General features: G+C 40.1%; 1 protein-coding gene across 4 annotated transcripts in view; it reads left to right on the top strand.

Annotated features, from left to right (window-relative positions):
- The first annotated feature begins 15 nt into the window (after positions 1–15).
- GRM8 (glutamate metabotropic receptor 8) overlaps positions 16–21481 on the top strand; it is a 307818-nt gene continuing 286352 nt past the window's right edge. For 2 of the 4 annotated variants that reach the window (XM_015627896.2, XM_015627894.2), the window contains exons 1-2: positions 16–277; positions 7031–7880. In XM_015627896.2, coding sequence (XP_015483382.1) covers positions 7371–7880 — 510 coding nt within the window. In that variant the 5' untranslated portion in view covers positions 16–277; positions 7031–7370. Of the gene's footprint in view, positions 278–1496; positions 1575–1679; positions 1850–7030; positions 7881–21481 lie in introns of those variants that run through there. The other 2 variants (XM_033514645.1, XM_033514644.1) reach the window with 2 other exon arrangements.

Genomic DNA, 21481 nt, shown 5'->3' on the forward strand with positions numbered 1-21481 from the left:
TTTTTTTTTTTTTTTTTTTTTTTTTTAGGCGAGGGGAGGAGAAGTGAGGAAGGAGTCAGTGGAGCAGCTTCGGCTTGGCTCTTCGCGAGTGTTAAACAGCACGCTCTCCGGGATACCTGTCCCAGGCTAAGCTCTCGCGTATTAAGCTGACGCTGCTGAGGGAAACTGTCTGAGACGAGGCTTGTACAGAAATTACCTCATGCTATTCCCGATTGTCACCGAGTACAATTCCAGGCACCTCCACAGTAATATGGATATGCAACTCTTTTCGATCAAGGTATTTGTGTATCTGTGTGTGTCGTCTTTAGTTCTTATTTTAAGCAGACAGGATAAAGCAAATAATGCGCGTTTTGCCTCAATTAAGATTTTTGGGCTGGGAATCCCGGGCAATCCTCTCCTCCTGCTTCGTGGCGCCGGGAGCTTTTATTTTTTTTGCGTTAATTATTTATCATTTTTGTTGTCGATATCCTCCCCCAATCAGATCTAACGAAAGAGATCCCGGACACGGTGCCGTCACAGCAGCGAGCAAAAAGGGAGAATCTCGGAGCTCCCGAGCAGTGAGGTCTCCCGCTGGCCGTCTTACCCGGGTTTTCTCCCAGCCCCAGGGGGAGGGGGACACAGGGGTTCCCCCCGCGCTCTCCGCCACCTTGTTCACGTTTCTCTGGCTAGGAGGGAAGAGAGGGCTACCCCGCTCCGGGGGCACGGGCCAGCCCTGCCCGCCGCCGCCAAGTTCTCCGGGGCCAGGGTCGGGCGAGGTGCCGCCCGCCCATACCTTGCCGGGTGGGCTCAGCTTCCTTGGCTCCTCCGGAGACATCGCCGCGCCCCTGGGGAGGGAAGCGGCCGGAGGATTCCCGCCGAGCTCCGGGGGCTTCTTCCCCCGAGGAAGAAGGCGAGAGGCTGCGCCGGCACGAGGCAAAGGCTTACCTGTCCTCGCCGTGAAGCAGCATCCCCAGCGTTGGCATGTGCTGGTTGAAGGAATACGAAGTGTTGGCAGGTGAATGTATGACACGGTCGAAAAACCCAAACCAGACAAGCCAACCAACATCAACAGCGACAGCAACAAAAACCAGAGAAATAAGAAAACCAAACACAAAAACCGTACAACACAACTCAAGTAATAAAAAATCAATCAGTGACAAAAAGTGCATGAAAACCCGGTATTGGCATTTTGGAGTTTGCAAGCTTCTGACCTCTGGGACCAGGGATTCATTAAAAGAGACTTAGGTTTGCATCGAGGGGGGAGCAGAAGCGCATTAAAGCTGACCAGTGTATGCAAGGAGAGGAAGGAATCACCGGCGACTGGAAATAAAAGGCGACGCTTGTTTTTGCATCGCCGCTGACGGAGGTGCAGCGCTCCCGGCCCGGCAGGGTTCGGAGGGGACCGGCGGAGCCCTGGCTCCAGCCGGGAGATCCGCATGTGCCCTCCGTTCCCCGCCCACGGGCCGCCTCGGCTGCAAGGCCGCGGCGGGAGGCAGCTCAAACCCGTCCTACGGCCGCTCGCTGAAGGAGCGAGGCTGCGGGGAGAGCCGCGACGAGGCTGTGCCGGAATCCCTTCACAGCACACGCCAGCTGGGGTACGGATGAGCCTGGGAAGAGACAAAAAATATTAAATCGCTCGGCTAAGTAAAGTGGAGAACAATAGGGGGCTCCCTTCAAGGGAGAAGCGCAGCGGTGATGGGCGATGGTCGCGGAGTTGCGCGGGGAGAGCCGGCTCGCCCAGCCCGGGGGCGCTCCCCGGGCCCCTCCGCTGGGCGGGGCCGGCCTGGCTGCGGTAGCCCTTCCACGGGCCGGGAAAGGTGCCGAGCACGCGATGAGCCGGGAAAGCACGGAGGAGCCGCGCGGAAAGCCGGTGCGTGGCCGGCTGTCGGCTCCCGGCGGTGCGCGCCGGGGGCAGGCGGAGAGGGGTGGAGGGGCAGAGAGCGGAGTGCGGTGCGGAACGCGGTGCGGGGTGCTGTGCGGGGTGCTGTGCGGGGTGCTGTGCGGAGTGCTGTGTGGGATGCTGTGTGGGGTGCTGTGTGGGATGCTGTGCGGGATGATGTTCGGAGTGCTGTGCGGGGTGCTGTGCGGAATGCTGTGCAGGGTCCGCGGAGTTGGCCGCGCTGTGCTGTGCGCAGGGCGCGGGTGCGGTTCGCGGAGCGCTGTTCCGAGTGCTGTGCAGAACGCACGGCGCGCCATGCGCCGGATACGGAGAGCGGGACATGGAGAGCGGGATGCGGAGCGGCGCTCGCCCGGGGCATCGCCCGCTCGCCGGGGCCGTCGCCGGAGTCGGGCGTGGACACAGCGAGGGACCTTCCTGCAGGGTGCCCCGGGACGATTTCGGCGGGCGGCCGCGTTTCTGGGGGCAGAGCCGTTCTTGCAGAGCACCGGACTTCACCGGCAGCGCCTGCTCTGAACACAGCTGTGAGGACTGGGGAGAGGGAGTCTAGTGGGAAGAGGGTCAAATGAAAGCGGAATCAACAGAGAAAGCTCTCCTAGGGTGCCTGGGAAAATCTTGATCATCATTTGCTAGACCAGAGGTGAAACCTTTTCTGAAGGTGTTAATACTGATGGTGTTCATTAAGTTTTAAGTCCAACCAAGGACAGAGGAAAATATTCAGTGTAGTTTCCTTTTTAAAAATTGTAGGCTCCTCTTACTCTCACCCCAGCAGAAGGACCTGTGCTGGATTTTCACAGGGTAGCTTGTTTGGTAAGTGGATATTTGCAGGTAGAAAGTGAAGGCAAGTGTTCTTGGGTATTTGAAAAGGGGCTGATCAGGCTGATGGTAGGCATCAGACTGCAAAGGGAAGAAATAGTTCCTGTAAACGAGATGTGAGAGTGATTCGACTTGAAGTCCTGATTATTGTGTAAAGGTTACCTCTGTGGCAGGGGCACAGCAAACCATTACAGAAGAGGCGAGGTAGATAAGACTAATTACATCAGTGAAGAATTCTCTTGCAAGTTAGGAGTTGCGATGTCAAGGCCAAAGGTTTTCCAAATTCCCTTTTGTTGTCAGCAAAACCCATTAATCTTCTATATGGGTCGGGTTACTGTGTGCAGGTGGCAACTCTTTACCTGTTCTGTGTGGAAATTCATCTATTTGCTCATTGTGGAATGCTGTACAGGAGAAAGAAGCAACTTTTGTGAACATTTAAATTAACATTACAAAGAGAATTCTTTCATAGTTCAGAGGCGAAGTGTCAAAATAATCAAATTTGTTCTTTTTTTTTCCCCTCCTCAGAACTTAATAATGGACAGTGCCATTGTTTTGTTTTCATTCAGTAAAACCAGATCAGTTTTGTATTGACCGGACAATCTGATATTTTGTGAATGGGTTTTCACTCTAGAACTTCTCATATCTTAATTCACTGAATATTTGCTTTCTTTTATCTTAGTGCAGTTCCAACCATGGCTCAAACAAAATTTTAAACATTTTTTCTGAGGTATTTTTTCCCCTCACTTGATAGCTTATTTTGTCCCTCAGTAAAGGGTTCATGTATGTCTGTCTAGCAGTGTCAGCCGTAAAATGTCCATCCTGACTATGCTGCAGAGACATCCTGCTGCTGTCTGTAATTGTAAAATTGTTTAAAACTGTATTTCCTGGTGAATATATTGAATCTTTTTACATGTTTTCAGTGAAAACTTCAGTGCCAGCTGAAGATAGTTCTTTCAGGAACCTTGTTAACAAAATAGAAACATTTCCTATATTTATTTAAGTATTTATCTGTCACTCAACTCATTATTTAGACCTTTTCATTAACATAAAGAGGTTCCATAATAAGCCTGTCTTTTATTGCAGTGAGTCTGTGGTTGGAGTAACAACTGGTTTGGGTTCATTCTGACAAACTGGTTCTGGCAGTGTGGTACAAAAATATACAACCTTGAGTACCAAATATGTGATAAAGCTGAATGATTTTATGAAGGAAGTAATTTCAGAACCAGACACTACATGCAGAAGTTTCCATCTCCACTGTCTTGCAGCACTCCGCCTCCTTAGGTTTAAAAATAAATATATATTCTAGCAGAACAAGTGGAGGTTTGTGCTGAAATACTGACTTTAAAAATAGCAATATGTTCTGATAATGCCAGATATTTTTAATGAAATAAACCCAAGAGAAGCACGTATTACAAGGTGACTGGAAGAGATGCTTTGTGGTGCACTTACTCTCGGGCTGTGCTGGGGAAATATACGAATTTCTTCTCTGAACTCAAGTTTCTAGTGAACACCAAATACTACAGTGGGGAACCTGGTAAATCAAGAATATATTTGCATTAATTCAAACTTTTATGGTCACTTGGAAAAGGACAGCATTTTACTTAAAATGAAATCTCTGCACATGAGAAAAGTTCATTCAGGCTTTATAGCCCAGAGGCCTCGCTTTTTCACTAAAATTCATTGATAAAAATGGAATTAATTTAGATCATATGCTTTCTGCTTAGCTACACAGACTTGAAATGTTCTGTAAAAGGTAATGTTAATCAATATATAAAAAGCAGTGTGCCATGAATAAATTAAGCAGCATAATAGAAGCTTTTATTTCTTAGGTAACATTAAAAAAAGACTAAAAGGTCTTAAATTTTTAAAAAGAACACTTTAAAATTTTATTTCTTTTTTATAGACAAGCAGTGGACACTTGCAGCTAAGAAACATACTTCTTCAGGAAACCATGCAAACTGAGGCAAAGCAATTAATGCTTATGAAGACTATAATGTTGAAAAATGCTAATTGCCAATTCATTTGATTTTCAGTCAGTTGCAGATAAAGTATTAGACTGATGATCTTGGGCTCACTGTAGCTTCTGTATTGTTGTTAGAATTGGGGTTGCAGTAGTTGAATTCATCCTTATTTGCTTGCATGAAGACTGATGCTTCAATTTCTGGGCATTCTTTGGCTGTAAGGAATTAGCCTGTGGCTGAAAAAGAGAAAAAGCAGTGTTTTTTTCTTTCAGGAATATTTTCCCTTTTTCAGTGGTACTTTCTTGTTCTCCATATAGTTTTAAACAAGAGTAGTCTTATCTTTTATTCCCTTAGTGAATTTATCCTTGCCTGGCTTGTACATCCATGCATGGACTGAGTTCATTGTGGAACCATAAAGAAATTGCCTCCATACCTATTTTAGGTCTACTCTTTGCTATTTTGAAGCCATAACTGTGTTTTTCCTACTAAGGCAATCAAAAGAACAGATAATTGTGGCTAGTTAGTAGTCCAGTCTTTTCTCTACAGTGTGGACCATATGAGAAGCATCCCATGGGCCTGGATCAAATCTCACTGTAGTGTGAGTCAAGTTGTTGAGTTTGTGGATGACTCTGAGTTTGGCTCACAGGGCTGAAGCCCAGGCAGCTTTATAACCTGTGTGCCTAAAAAGAGCCAAGGGAGAACGATGGGATTATCACATAAAACAACACAGATTTTGTATCACTTGGATTGAACCCTGAGCCAAATTCAAGCAAAACTAAATGGGGCATGGAAAGTCCTCTGTGCTGTTCTCAATTGCAGTTATTTTATTCATACCCATCAAACATTTCATTTTCAACTGGTTCTAATACCAGATCACAGTGAGATTCACATTCAGTAAAAGACTTTCCATTGTGAATCTTTTTCTCAGGTCTTCAAATAGCCATCATTTGAAGACTCTGCTTCAACTTTTGTGAGCTTAGTGTTATCATGTAAGAAAAACACGTAACAAAAACAATGTAAAAAAAGCATTATCAAAGTGCATTTTGAGTCTTGTTACTACATGATCTATAAAAGTTTTGTGGTTTTGTCTGTATGGTCTTCCAGTGTGACCATATTTTTGGTAGGAGCAAGTCAGATCACTACGGACAAAGTAGATATTTACAGATGAGCCTGATGCTTGGATTTTCTGTACAGGCTCTTGTTCAATGTGATCAATTCCATAGTAAGTAAAACTTTTGTAAAGAAAAAGATAACATAAATTCTACCCTAGGATGTCCACTGCTCTCTGTAGACTGTAACAGATGTATTGAGTGACTGGTTCAAATGCAATTGCCCACAGTGTGCCTATGTAGCATCAGGTAAAATTACTTCCCCTTTCTTTCTTCTCCTCAGAGGTTTAAAAATTTATTCAGGCATGTATAATTTTGTTAAGAATTGAAATAAATAAATGCCTTCACTTGAGAATTAAAGTGTGGGCAATTTGGAGATATTTATAACAGTCAGTCAGGTGTTTAGATATGTAGGCTGAAATCCTCATCTCGTTAAAATCAGTGGGATCTCTCCAAATGTCAGTGCAGGCACAACATTGTTCCTATTTAATGTGGTCCAAATGCAAGCAGAAAATAGAGACCTTGTTAATGTTAAACCTCAGCTCAAGTCAAATGTTGGAAAAGGAATGTTGGATGTTCAGCTGGTTTCCTAACATAATATGTTGTGCTCTTTGTATTTGAGAATTCAACTACCTTTTCATGAGAATAATTTAGTGTTAGACATTATCTTGAAGGAGATTTAGATATAGGTAGTTAGGCCCCCCCAAGTGAATTGTATGGGAGAAATAATCAGTCTGACATCCAAATGAGTTGAATGTGCTTGTAATGCATTGGCTGAAGGGTGTACTTAAATTCAGGTACCCTGATTACTCCATTGTCATAAATGAGACCTCTCCAGGGGTGACAGTGTAAGTTGTTATTGCACTTCTGTAGGCTGGAGCAGAATAATAACGTTGAACAGAATAATGCAGGAATACAGAAAATACAATGTGTTATGGATCAGGTCTGTTTCTGGGTGTCGTGCAACATGAAGGTAAATATGAATTACTGTTCAGAATCTGAACACCAAGCTAAGTTTAGTTCCCCTGATTCGGCTGTTGCTCTGCTGGCATCATCAATTTCCTGGCTTATAGTACAGTGCAGCCAGGTGTTCAAATTCACTGAAGGCCAAGATTTGCTAACTTAAAGAACATTGAAAGTAAAACCTAGGTAATGTAACCTATTCAACTGCTATTCAAAAGTAAATACACTGTGTGGCAGGTATAAAACTGCTGAAGTAAATGGTATTTCTTACTGTTTTTAAAAATTATTTTTTATTTGTTTTTCAGAAGTACCTCAGCTGTAGGGCAAAATACAAGGACATACGTTACTGACCTCCTTTTAGCATCAGGACCAGACATACGACCCTACTCCTCAGCATCGATTAGGAGCAACTGAAAAACCACCTCAGAAAAGCTGATCAACCCATTCCATTGGTGGACATCTTTTATAAAACACACTTCATGTACTTTTGCTGAGATCTTTTTTTCTAGCTACCTACCGCATGGTTCTATATTACTTACTGGGCACTGATGGTAGCCTCCAGAAAGTGCAGCTTCAAATGGTCAGCCTCATCCTTTAGCAAGAAGAAAACCTGGGTACTGGATAGCAACAACGTCTTCAGAGAAAATGGTATACGAAGGCAAACGATTGGTTTCCTGCCATTGTTTCTTCCTGTTAACAGCCAAATTCTACTGGATACTCACTCTGATGCAAAGAACTCATGGCCAGGAATATGCCCACTCCATTCGATTGGATGGGGACATCATCTTGGGAGGACTGTTCCCCGTTCATGCAAAAGGGGATAGAGGGGTGCCTTGTGGGGAGCTCAAGAAGGAGAAGGGGATCCACAGACTAGAGGCAATGCTGTATGCAGTTGATCAGATCAATAAAGACCCTGATCTTCTTGCCAATATCACCTTAGGTGTCCGTATTCTTGATACGTGTTCCAGGGACACTTATGCATTGGAGCAGTCCTTAACATTTGTGCAAGCATTGATAGAAAAAGATGGTTCAGATGTGAAGTGTGCAAACGGTGACCCACCAATTTTCACTAAGCCAGACAAGATATCAGGTGTGATAGGTGCTGCAGCAAGTTCTGTGTCCATTATGGTCGCAAATATTTTAAGACTCTTTAAGGTAAGTAACATTTTCTATTTTTTTTTTTTTTATTTTTTTTATTTTATTTCAAGAACAATGAAATAAGTGAAGTGATTGTGTTGTCATACTTTCAATAAAAGGAAGGACACTTTTCACATTCAAAAATCTGAAATGGCTGGTTTGCTCTTTCAAAGCAAAGGGGGAAAAATACCTAAAAGCAGTGTTTGCAACCCTATTTTAAGGTGCCAACTGCTTCTCTTAAAGTTCTGAGCAATCTGTGCACATATTTACTCTTTAGGGATTTGTATGCTTATTCTTCTACTACTCAAATTTGCTGCATGCTGAGCATTTATGCTCATCAAGATTGGGTTGGGATTAATTTCCCAAATTTCCAGGAGAATGAAAAATAAGATTTTAACACAAATACATTTTTTGGAGGACCAGATAATTTCCTTACATAGAAAGGTACACCAATAATAATCTAGTGCTGTTGATGTGCATGTCTAACCAAATGAAATGTACTGTAATATCTTTGATTTTCATGAAATTTTACCCCCTCCATATTTTCTGCAAGGTGACATTTTTCTAGACTTTGTTATCACTTTGTGAGAGATTATTTTTAGGCAACAGTTCTAGTGGCATATGTTTCCAAATACTTTATGAAGCTCAGACATTCTAGATAACGGAAAAGTAAACCTGCTACTTTTAAATTTACTAAGTCAGATGGGAAGATGAACACATTCTTATCAATCAATTTGTATGGAAATAATCAGGCAGCAGGTACTTAATTTTTAATCCTTTGCAATGGCAAACAGATGATGGTAAGTTGAGAACTTTTTCCTATGTGCAGAACAATTGTAACTTATGTCTGAATCTGTTACTGTCCTACCATCCACTGTTTTTTTCATCCATTCAGAAATCTTACCTTATTTCATACGATTTTACAATCACCAAAACCCACTTAAAGACCATTTCTTTGACTTTGGTGCAGAAGATTTTGGTAATGTTTAATATTGCTGTTATGTATTTTGAAAAGTGTTGCACTTGTTTTTTAATTGTTGTAACTGAGATTGATTAGTAGTAGAGAAAGTTTGGCCTTTTCTGATGGTTTTTCAGCATAGTGCAGTTCAGTCATTTGAATGGAGATTTTAGTCCTTCCCTTTGGTTCTCCCTTGAAGGAAATAATGAAGGTCAGTGGAGGAGCAAAGTGACTGCTGGGTTGTGGTCAGGTGTTCCTTTCAGTCTCAAAACTGATGCTAGCTCCAGTTACTGTAGAGGTTTGAGAGTAGTGGACTAGTTCTAGCCATATGTTTTACTTGGAAAGTCAAGTACACAAAACTCAGCTAAGACTTAAAAAATGTTCTATATGGAGAGCACCTCTGGAGTTGTGCCTGGTGGAGTGGTTTATCTGTCCTGGGAACCATCAGGCATGTTGCAGGAGGTGTCTATTTTTCAGTTCACATCCTTTCTTGAAGCTGTGTTATCCTATTAAATAATGCATATTTCTGAAATAATGATAGATGGAATGGTCACTTTAGTACCCATTTTAATGCAGGACCACGTAGACTATGACTTACACCCAGGTTTGAGTTGAATAGGATTCTGTAGACTGATTTAAGAAACTAAGCCTGGTAAGACATGCATTAACTGTGAATTAAGAGCAGCAAGAAGGAGAGAGGCCTATGAATTGTCTAAGATAGTGGCAATTTGTCTTCTGAAACCTTGACAGCTACCTCCTGATTTACATTATGCAATAAGATTGCAAATAACATTCTACTGCAGTCTTAATCAATAGAGGGTCATGTGATATCCCCTCTGGGGAAAGATCTTATTTACCCATTTAATTGATGTAACACAGCTGCTGGCAAAAGGAGAAGACATCTCTTTTAGTTTTAAATATAGATCCTGTAGAAATATTCCTAATAGTGTAAAAAAATGGTAAATTATACCCTTTAATGTCTGATGATGGACCAGCCTGTGAAATCTGTTTTCACACTTTCCTCTTAGAAGTGATCTCTTCATGAGTAAAGGCTTCTGGATAAGGTTCTGGGTTAGAAGCATGGCAGAAACCACTCATAATGGTTATAGTCAAGAGGATTAAAAAATAAAGGGTAATTTTCCAGAAACTTAGATGTATAATCCAATTTGTGTTGTACTCAGACCAAAGACGTAGGCTGAAATTCTCAGCAGGTGCATCCCCACAGTTTTGTATGTGAGGACTTGGGCCTTGACCTGTGCTCATAGAGGCTCCAGGCATGGAATTGTGTTTACTGTATCTTGGTCAAGGTGGGACACTCAACTGGGGTAAATGTCTGTACTTTCATTGAAGTCAGCAATCACTGTCATGCAAATGCCTTTCCATTTTATCCAGGATGAGTGTGATTCATCCATATTTCTGTTTAACAGTACTATTTAAAAAGTTGAACCTGTAATTTGAAGTTCAGTATTGCCTTAGTACCTGTTCTGAAGTTCCTAAATGCCAGGACTACATATTTTTAAGAACATTATTATCTGGCGAAATTTTAATTTGTAATGAAATTGTGAGAAGTATATTATATCTCTCAATGTGAATACACAAAGATAGCCTAAGAAGTGCTACTATTAGCAGCCTGAAATTTTATGCTGCTATTTTTCTTTTTCTTGCATTTTTTTCTTTATTTTATTGATTTTACAACAGAAAACATAGAGGTCAATAGTTCTATCTGAAGATCTGGTGGATACCATAAACTTCTAGTAAATGTATTTTTTTTATCTAAGTGTTTCCATGAGAAGAGGGGAAGGGAGGCCACCACAGAAAATCACCTCTATCTATAGTCTTTCTCCTAATCAAATGGCTTGCCTTGAATTCTTCTCTCTTCTTTCTCCTTCTGTGAATTTTGAGGTGCATTGGTGCTTAATAGGTGATTTTCTATTTTTTCAGGAACAATCAGAAGCTTGATTAATATTAGTTAAATGTTTGAGGTAGTAGGTCCAAAACATAAAGGTACAAATTTGGACAGACTAAATTTCATCGATTGATGGTTTTAGACTTTCCAGAGGCTCTTTACATACAGGAAACACTGGAGCATGGAATTAATTGCGTGAAAGTGGACCTCTTATTCCTTGATTATCATCAGGTTGTTGTTTTTTGCCATAATTTTAAGTGTTCTTTTCCAGGAAACATCAGGAGTGGGCTGCTTCACAAAGAAAACAGAGATAAGGGACCATAGAATGGTAGGATCTATTGAGGAGCTGTCTGTCTCAGTTGAGCAGCTCTCATTATCACAATGAAAACCTTTCTACTGACTCAATCTGTCAAAATATTACTCTTACATCCTTCCTTATATTTGTTTTACAGAAATTCTGTTTTCCTGTAGGGTGATTAAGCATGACTAGATGGAAACTTTTATCTGTTTTGTGTGACACTTAGGAGCATCTGGGTTGTTTCCCAGGCCCCCCAAACTTGGCCTGGAGGAAATGAGAGACTATGTAGCTTAGCTTACTTCTTGTGTTATGCTCCCTGTATTCAAAGCTTTTACTTGTTTAATGTCTGAATTACTTATGTCAATGGTTAAAATCTTCTGGGAAGTGAGAGGTGTTTGTTTATGCTTGTGTCCTCACATCAAAAACCCACATACTATTTCTGAACTCCTTGGTACACTCCATCTGTCACCTTCACACATCTTCTACCTGGTGTCACACCAGGAGCCTAGGGAGCATGGTTTGCATGCAGATTGAGATGGGTGGACAGTATGCTTGGTGGATTGTGATCTCAAGCTTTTTATGTATATATTTATGTACATGTGTATAAGGCCAAATATTCATCAACAGCTTTATTCCTTCCTTGCCTTACTTTGCCTTGCCTGGCCTTTCCTTGTCTTGCCTTCTGTTTTCACCAGTTTCCCAAGGCTAAATTACTTATTTCCTCTTTTTGATCAAATTTCCTTTTTGCTGCGGAGCTGTAATCCACTTTAATAGGTGCTGTCTGAAGGGACTGGTATTCACTTCATGCACATTTGCCTTATACATTTCATGCACATTTACCCCTTTACAAGTACAAATGCAAATGACATTTGCACTTTCAACTTTATGGTAACCATCCAAAATGCAAGGGGTAGTTTCTTTCAGTATGTCTAGAAGTGTATATATTAGTTCCACTAGCATTTTGCTTATTCATTTGATTGTTTCATTGCCTCATTTTGGATTTTAGTGTATATCTTTGCCTGGTAGCTTCACACAGCTACTAGGGCTATACTTGTATGATGCTTTTTATGCTTAGTTGCAGGTCTTTTTATGTTTGGCTTCCATTTGGCACTTTTGCTGCCTTGTGTTCTAGACCTGCACTGAGCAGCAGACAGGCCTCCCAGAAATGAGGACATTGCCATAGTACAGAGGCTTATCTCACTGAACTTCATAAATGCTTGGCTTTGAATTTAAATTGTGTCAATGGAGTTCATCTCATGAAAGGAATATGATGTAAATAAAATGTGATAACATTTTACCACCTAATTTCAGAGAGCAGAAACGTATTTTTGTGAGGCAACCTGAGGCATACACAGATCCTGATCTAGACTCTATATCTACAGAAATATTTGCACTTCATGAGCATTACAGACTTCAAAGGCTCTAGGAAGACGCAGGAGTCAGTCTGTTCCATGTGTGACTGTGGGCCCTTTCCATAATGGAAACACTGTATTATGTACTTTAAAGAAGTAAAGAAGAGGCTCAAGAATTTTACCTAACATATTAGTATTCATTAATAAAAAAATGTGCTGCACCTTTAAAATATAACCATTTTCTGTTCACTGTGTCCTGCTGCATATGTCAATATTTTCCACTGCATACCATTGAAATGTGTAATAAGATTTTTTTTTCCTGGTGGTTAAAACGTGGAAAATTTTGTGTGAAGTGTGAAGAAAAATTATTGTATGTAGGGAGAAGATGACTAAAACATTTTGAAATAGGTCTTAAGATGAACATATTTATTTTACTTTCGTTCTAGATAATATTTGCACTTTCTAAATAATTTTTAACTAGAAAGGAAACCAATACATCCCATTTAATTTTACAGTGGGTTTTTTTTTGTAGCTTAGTACATACATATATCTGTTTAGTGCCTGAACATCTTGTTATTGGCTGGAAAATACCTTTATTATGATTATATATTTTTTTCATAATTGAACTTTTTTTACATAGAAGAAACATTCATCTCTCATTATATTTCCATGGCAGCAGACACTTGATTATGCAGAAAACCCCTTTTAATTCAACCATAATTCTTCTGTCAGTACCAGGTTAAATGTGTGTGGTCAAGAGAGGCAAATACCAGGTCAACACCAATATAAAATTATAGGTACTAGAAGTACTTTGCTAGCATCAATAATGAAACAGTTGCCAAATTTTTTTAGTTGCAGCCAGAAGAAATAATAGGTTTTCAGATTCTGTGAAAACTGCTAGCACTGATTAGTGTCAAATTTTATTTGTGCTAAGCTGCTTGAGGCAAGAGAGTACAGAACCAATTTGATGCATTCATTCATTATTTTACAGTATATTAGTTCCATAAATACTCCTCTGAAAGTTTAAGAATTTTGGTTTCTCACATTCCTAGATGGAGCTATAACCTGTGGTTAGAGTAAAAGGGTAATCTGTTTTTCTCTGTTTTCTTCATTTGTTTGTCATTGGATTGCTACAAGGCTTGAGAAGCATCTTCTGATCTTTTTGTTTTTCTCTTGTAATTTTGATTTGCTTGTGTTGAAGCATTTCACAGGAACAATCAGAAGCTTGATTAATATTAGTTAAATGTTTGAGATGCCTCCCCTGCTTTTGTAGGCATGTTGAAACTGCCTGAAATGTTGAGGGTTTTATGTCATTCCATAAGTACAAGACATGAGCACCTTTCAAAGAGAGTGTAGCTGTTAAAGACCAACAATCTGATTTTCTTTCTACTTCCCTAAGGGCAGGGAATATACAGCTATATATATATATACATTCATTTCCCTCACATGAAGGAAACTGCATAGGCAGAGAAAATAATTTCATCCTTTCATGGCTGAGGCCAGGTGACACAGACAATCCACACCCATATCACATACTCCTTTCTTCCCCCAAATCATGAGGCTGCATGCAAATTACCAGGAGGGAATGATTCCTGGCCCATGATGACTTCTGAAGCCTGTCAGAAAATTGGGAGACTTGGCTGGCACAGGTCATGGCCGAGTTATGGACTGTCCTGACAGCCTGACAGTGGAGACAGCTGAGCTGCTGCTGGGAGAAGTGTTCTGAAATAATGTGATTTACCAGCATAGACATTGCTGCTGATTTCTCAGGACAGAGCTCCTCTGCTCCTACGTCACAGTGAAGGGAAGCCAAGACACTGCAACGGTCATTGACGCGTTTTCAGTGCTTTACTACAGCAATGTTAGTTTTATTAGCTACAATGAGAACCAAATTAAGATGACTTTTCCCCCCTGGTGTTTAATTGTTTCAGTACAGTAGCAGTTGGGCAATGTGAATAGTCCTGCATTCTGACTGTCATCAGAAACCAGGCACTACTGTGTTACAGCCAAGTGGTAGTTTTTGTGTGTTTGCTTATTTCCATTCTCATTATTTTCCCTAAAGCATATTGTGCTTTTAGGATTAAACTGGTTTAGAGTGCTTAAATGTATATCCTTCTGCTTCCTAGCATTTATCAAAGTAGTCATCAGAACAAAAGTCTTACTGGAGGACACTAATTCCACAGGAATGAATTAAATAGCCAAGAGCAAAACACTCCTCTGGGCTGGAATCTATATGTAGTCCCAGCAAGATATTATGTCCCCTATCCCTCTGACAGGACAATTAAGCATTTAAGTGAGGCCTTAAAATTAGGAGGCTGTTAGCCCTTGGCTGTCTGTGTCCTCAATAGAAAGAATAAAATGCTTTCAGAAGGGGACTGGATCAGGTCTGTGAGTGTGCATACATCTTTCTTGTTTATAGAAAGGTTGATACATGCTTGCACTTGCATCAGATAGAACCTCTTCTCACTGGAAGGCTTTGGAATCCTTTGATGGAATTGATAGGAGGTTTTATATGAAGATTTTAAGCACTTGCATGGGTAGTGCCAGTTTCCTCACTTTCCTTTGGAAGGAATTTTGGTCCTCTCCTTTTCTCTTTCTTTCTCCACACATTGATTTCTTTCCCTAGGTTAATTAGAAGTGCTACTTTTTGACCACTGTTGCCTGTATTTTTTCAAGTGGCTATTTCATTCTATAGTCTTCAAAGAAAACATTTTTCAGACATGCTGAATAGGCAAGACTCTGACTGAGTCTCAGTTTCTGCAGGTTGTGAGGATGAGTGTGTCAGCAGGAGGAAGAGCTGTAAATTAGAAAACTTATGTGAGGGATCTATCTGTGGGGAAAACAGGAAAAAAGGGAAATGCTTGAAAAGATTGAACTTTAAAGGGACAAGGATCTCTGTCTTTTTTTACCTCCCTGTAGGATTTCTTGTCTGGCAATTCAGATAGATACTGGGCTCTAACTCTTCTCTGAAGAAAACTATTTGTGATAGCAATGCTGAGATATTCCATGGTATTGTGAGATCTCGCTTCATATTGTATTTCTTTTTCAACTTGAGACTGTGGGACATGAACAAAAGTGATGTTTCTGAGCTGGAATTAATCTTTTGAGTTTTGGCTTATGTTTTTTGACTAAAGGTGCCTCCAGCATTTAGTTATGTAGCAATGGTCTTTGTAGAGGCAGAATCTCTATTCCTTCTTCACTAGTGCATTTTGCACATAGCTCTTCCAGAAATTGGAAAGTAGGAAAAGTATGATAGCCCATTTTGGGTATCATTCTATGAAAAGTGCCTAACAATTTCCATAAGATTTTTACTTTGAAAGTGGCTCTGTTACATTTAAAATGCCATTGTAATTGTCTTCCAGGCAGGGCACAGTTTTGTTAAGCGACTCCATTGCATTATAGGAACACTGATCCCCTGAAGTGATGGTTACTCTTCAGATAAATTTTCTTTGTTTTTTTTGTTTGCAAAGTGCTGTGGAATATTAAGGTCTTAGTGAAAACTTATGACCACAGTTTTACTTAGGCAATTCATTGGAGAAGCTATTGATCCTACAATGATTCTCTAGGCCTGACGCTTTGGAAACAAAGCCCAGGAAGTCAACTGAAGAAAGGGCTGTTTTTTTTGCCATTGTGGTTTCTTCTCTGGGTATCATGCTTATGCTTTGGCTTTTTGAGTAGTGCTGAAACATAGAGTGTCCCAGAAGAGCTGACTTCCTTGAGAGCTAGACAAGAACATACCAGTCTAAAGGTGTGTGGTATGAATGTAGGTGAGGTTGCAGGAGGTCTCCAGACTGATCTGCCTATTTGGATGATGTGTAAATGGACTATTAAATAAAGTGGAGCATGTTGAAATTCAGTGCTATATTAAGACAAAACCTATTGGCTAATAATAGAAAAGAGAGAATATATAGCATATATATGTGTGCTTTTGTAAAGGTTATTTGTTCTGTCGTTATATTACTGTAATCTATTGACTGTGGACTACATAGTCCAAACAACCTTTCAAGACAGTGCTGTGGGAGAAGAGAATATATCTTGGCAATCTGAGACAGGAACAAATTTATCATTAGGAACAGCATAAAAAAACCTGGGGAATTCAGTCTGTGCTTACTGCTATGGTGTCTGGGACCAAACCAAAACCACAGAAAGAGACAAATTGGCTGTCAGGGCTGGGATCATACACTGAATGGAAAGTGCAAAGGCCTTGGAATCCCAAGACTGTGGATGTCTTGCTGCAGGGGCATGACTTGTTTTAGTATTCGAATTTCTGGTTTCTTCTGTGTTCATGAGGCGCAGACAAGTAGTGTAAGTAGTTTAATTTTTCTATATCCGGCTGGATAGGATATACTTGTTGAATTCTGCTCAAAAGGGAAAGAGAGCCTGATTTTTGTGTGACTTTTAGTCTTGCTTACGTGAGGAAGAATCCCTGAGAGAACAATGAATTCCAGGGAAGCCAGTGAATGATATCACTCTTAAACTGGATTTATCCAGAGGCAAATAATGTCCTATGTCCATTAAAATATTGTGTCATCACTGTTAGTAGGCTTTGTATTTGAGTAGGGTTTGTCCAGCAGGCACATAGAAAAAGTGAATATGGGTCTTCTGTTGCTTTATGTAATTTTCAGACATGATCATGTTGATGCACTATTGGTAGCAGTCTGAAAATAGATAGGGATATGTTCAGTTAGAAGAGATTTTTCTTTTTTTTTAAAATATGGGACAATAATGATCTTGGGGGAAAGATGGCAATTTGATCTCCACAGACATGCCTCTCCAAATAATAATTTTATAATATGGATAAACTACAAACCTAAAACTCCAAATTCCACTCATAAAGAGGATTTAGTAGAGCACAGACATATACATATATGTATATATATATATATATATATATCTAGAGATAGGATATTGTTTCTGGAATGAAAATATGAGCTGATTATTAGGAAAAAAATATTGCCAAGACGTACTCTCTTATATGTTGTCTAAAGTTTGAAACAATTGTGTATGATAAGAAAAGTGCCAAATTTTCTACTTCCTCTCTGAAAATTAGACTGGATAGAAGTATAAAAATATACATTTTTTTATACCAGCAGGAAAATGATCTAGTTAAAGTAGCCAGTGTTTTCCACTCCTGAATTTGATGGTTTTGCTTGCCATGTTTTGCACAACAAAGCACAGGATTTAAAAGTTACCAGCTGCTATATTTGCTTTCCAAAGTGTGAAGAAAACATGTATTGTCCTGAGGATTAAAGGGCTGATTCTCTTTGTGCTCAGTTCAGGCAGAACTGAAGCGTTGGTAATGAAAGTAAAAGCTATTAAAAAGCATGAAACATGAGAGAAAAATATCGTGTTTATGTCTTCTTTGTTGGATAGGATTTGATGATGCCCTTAGAAAGTTTTAAGTGTAAACATTTGTCTTATTAACTAGCATTTCTTTTGTGCATGTTGCGAACACTTCCACTTTCAAATCCTAAGTGCAGTCAGAGCTGTTGTTTCAACCCACTGGGAACTGTTTTGCCAAATATCATCTGAACAACAAGAACTCATCATCTGTGAGCTAGTTCACATCTCCAGTACTAACTTAACAGCATTTTCCAAACTGAATCTGTAGGATATTAGAGACTGCAAAGACAAATAATATTTCTAGTTCTAGTCTTGGTGACTGGAATAAGACAGGAGGGTAGCTGTGCTGTATATGGGAGCATCAAAAGCTTGCAGTTGGAACAGATGCTGAGAGTGCCCTGTGACTCAAGGTATGATTTCCTGCCATTCCTGCCAAGTTTCAAAGCTTGTGAGGTTTTTTTCTCTCCTTATTTCTATTTTTGGGCTGCATAGCAAAGAACTTGTGCTTTGGGAATGAAGATTCACCATTCTAGTTATACTTATTTTGTTGTATCTTTGCATACACATCAAATAATTATTCTGGCCTGCAGGAAAGAATGAGAGTAAAGATGTAAAAAGCTGATGAGAATGCAGGGTATTTTTGGTATGGATCACATAATCGCTTGGCTCAATGGCAAGCTGCAGAGCTTTGTGTGTGACAGTTTCCCCTTGCTGTGTGGTAGTGCTCGTTGAAGCCTTACGTCCTTTGTCTTGCTTCAGTACAGTTTTTCTCTGTGACCTTGGGCAAGTCACACAGCAGCGAATCCTCAGCCTGGCGGGTGATGCCTGTGGAGCTGAGTGCCCAGGGGCTCTGGAGGACTGATGGCCAGGGCTCACTGCCCCTGCTTCCCTGGTTAGAGCACTTCTGTGGCTGAAGGGATTTGTGAATATAAAGGCTCCTTGATAATCAGATATAAGAGTAAGGGGTAGGGGCATATAAGTACTTCAGATAGCTAGTCCTTAACGAGGGATTCCTTGTATCCTCTTACATAGCTCTCTCCCCTGGGTTTTGCTATGAAAGGAGATTATCCATCTCACAGTATGATTTAAATATGCAAGTCATTGGTCTCAGGAGCAAGTGGTGAAGCCTGCCTGACCTGTAATCAGAGGCTGTACATCCCCCTTAGGAAACCATGACAGTCAAAGAAAGAGAGCTCCAGAGTCAGGAGAAGGTATCTGGATTATTGCCCAATAATATTAAAATTGTTAAAATTCATATCTGCAACCTATATTAGAGTGATTGGGAAGAAATGAATATTTATCATTCTTTTGACAAAGCATGAAATTAAGTAGTATGGGATTAAAGAAAATTAAGATAGGTGTGTGCAAATGTATGTTCTACTAAGCTGAGAAGACTTCTTGTGTTCTTAAATGTTTGAGGTAAGAAGCAATCAAAACAGTTTTGTAGAAGACTTGCTAGCTGAACATTACGCCAGTGTGCTTCTTGGTATCTCAGGAACCTTTATTTTATTTTTTTAATTTTTCATGATAATTTCATTAGAAGTTTGTCTACTTATCTCTAAATTGAGTAAAAATCCCTAAGATTAGGCAACTTCTGGCAGCTCTGTGGTGAATAACTGCCTCATCTGTTTTCCAGGAGCTAAGAGGAGATTCCATACCTTTTAGAAAAGGTGATTCATAATTTTAAATTTCCTCCTTTCAGTTGTTTTTAATCTACCTCAAGAATGAAAGCAATATTATGAACAAGGCTTGGCAAATAATTAGTTAATTTGACAGCTGAACTGAAAGTAAACATTCATTTTATTCTGAACCAAAATGATCATGTTTAATGAAACTTGGGGGCTTCTTTTTTGGGTTGAGTTTTCATTTCTTTTTTTGTTTGTTTGCTTTCTTTCTATTTTGGAGATTTTATAATGTAAAATGGAAGTGCTAGGTTTGAAATGTCAGTCTTGGGTACCATTTGTTAAGTGCTGGTGCCCCTCTTACCCCACTATTTACTCATGACTTAAACAAAGCTCTTGGGAAAATTCTTTTGGACTCAGAGAAGGAAATCAAATATAGCTTAGGAGATGGGATAGCTCAATTCCAGACCCCACAGACAGAGACAAGACTATTTTATAGTAAAATTCTGAGTTCTGGTCACAGAGTGTGAGAACTCTGCAGTAACAGGGCTGCTGGGCATGCTGTATGCAGTGAACTTCTTTCTGCCAGAACAGGTCTTATCTCACCAGTCTGCTGTGTGCAGGACTTTCCCTGGAGAGCTCTACTCTCAGAGCTGTTTGTTCAAACAGGTCTCTAATGGTGCATCTTCTTGAAAACTCTTTCCTGCTCTTCTACCTCTAGACAGCTGGATGCATGTGAATGTTGCTGTTGCCAGATGCTGTCTATTCACTGATGATAAGCTTTCACAATGGGAAAATTTTACTTCATCCATGCTAAAATTCATTAAATGTTCATTAGAGTAATGATTTGAACTTAGCTATTCCCATTCCTTGCTGAGTACTGGACTATACAGTGAATTACTCTCAGGCGGGTCCAATGGAAGTTTAATTGTTTGTGAAAACATGAACAGCTTCAGCAGGAGAGACTTTCATGTCCAAAACTCCTATAACTCAATGGTTAGTTGTTCCCAGATGAGTACTTTAACCACCAGGCTATCAAGTATAATTCAGGCAGCTACTGCAGCCTCATTTTTCCTTTTGGAACATACTTGTGCATTGAGAGGATAAAGTACCAAAAAAAATGACAGATACATGATGACAGAGACCAGAACCAAAGGAAAACCTTTTAAGAAGTCCCGATAAATGCCATGGGGGGACCTGAGAGTAAAGCACATTTGAATATGAAACAATCCTTTATGTGCTTTAGCCATGGATTGCCAAGATTTCTCTTAAATACTAAGCTTGAAGGTCTTGGCCAGAGCAGTAATACAAAATTCATCTCACTCCCATCTTCAACTGCCTAGCTGAACATAGATCTCAAGGACAGACCCTTGGATTTGTATGAATGACTGAATCGTCCCATGTGAGTCTGAAGTGCAGTGGGTTTCTGGAGGGGCCTATGTATGTGTACATAGATGAAGACACAGTGATTTTCAAAGACTGGGAGTTTCTAACCACCTCCTGCTGTACAGCACTGACAATCTCAGTTCTGAACTGTCTAAATGCCAAGCAGCTCCTTCAGTATTTAGGGCTGATATTTCTGCAGTGCAAAACCCTTGCCATGAACTGTCTTATTTACTTACTCTCATAAAATGTAGTTGGCTTTTATTCTTGACATATAGGCTTTGATTTGTTTTACATGTAGGACTTTATAGAAGGAGTGTAGAAATTTTTTGTTTTGAATAGAGAACATTGGAGGATACTTCCACAATAGCTATTGACAGTGATATATTGTGAATATTGCAGTTACTACAGTTATCTAGGCAGACTGATTCATAACAATAAATAATGTATTTAATTTCACAGTTCCTATTTGTAGCAGTGCTCCAGATTCCTCCCTATAATACACTACAGACCATTAAAATATTAAAACACACAAAAAATGAATCATAACAATAATGCAAAATGGAAAAATAAAACAAATAACAAATAACTGGACTATGATTTTTTTTTCCAAATCTGACATACTAGTCTTTCTAAACAGTGATTGACATTCCTTAACTGAAGGCTCAGGATGTGGAGAGATCAGGAGGAGGCAAGGGCAGCATACAGCCAATATTTCTGCAAGTCTTGATTAAATATACATACAGTAGACTTTATT

Source organism: Parus major, chromosome 1A (genome assembly GCF_001522545.3).
Source record: "Parus major isolate Abel chromosome 1A, Parus_major1.1, whole genome shotgun sequence".
Classification (NCBI taxonomy): Eukaryota; Metazoa; Chordata; class Aves; order Passeriformes; family Paridae; genus Parus; species Parus major.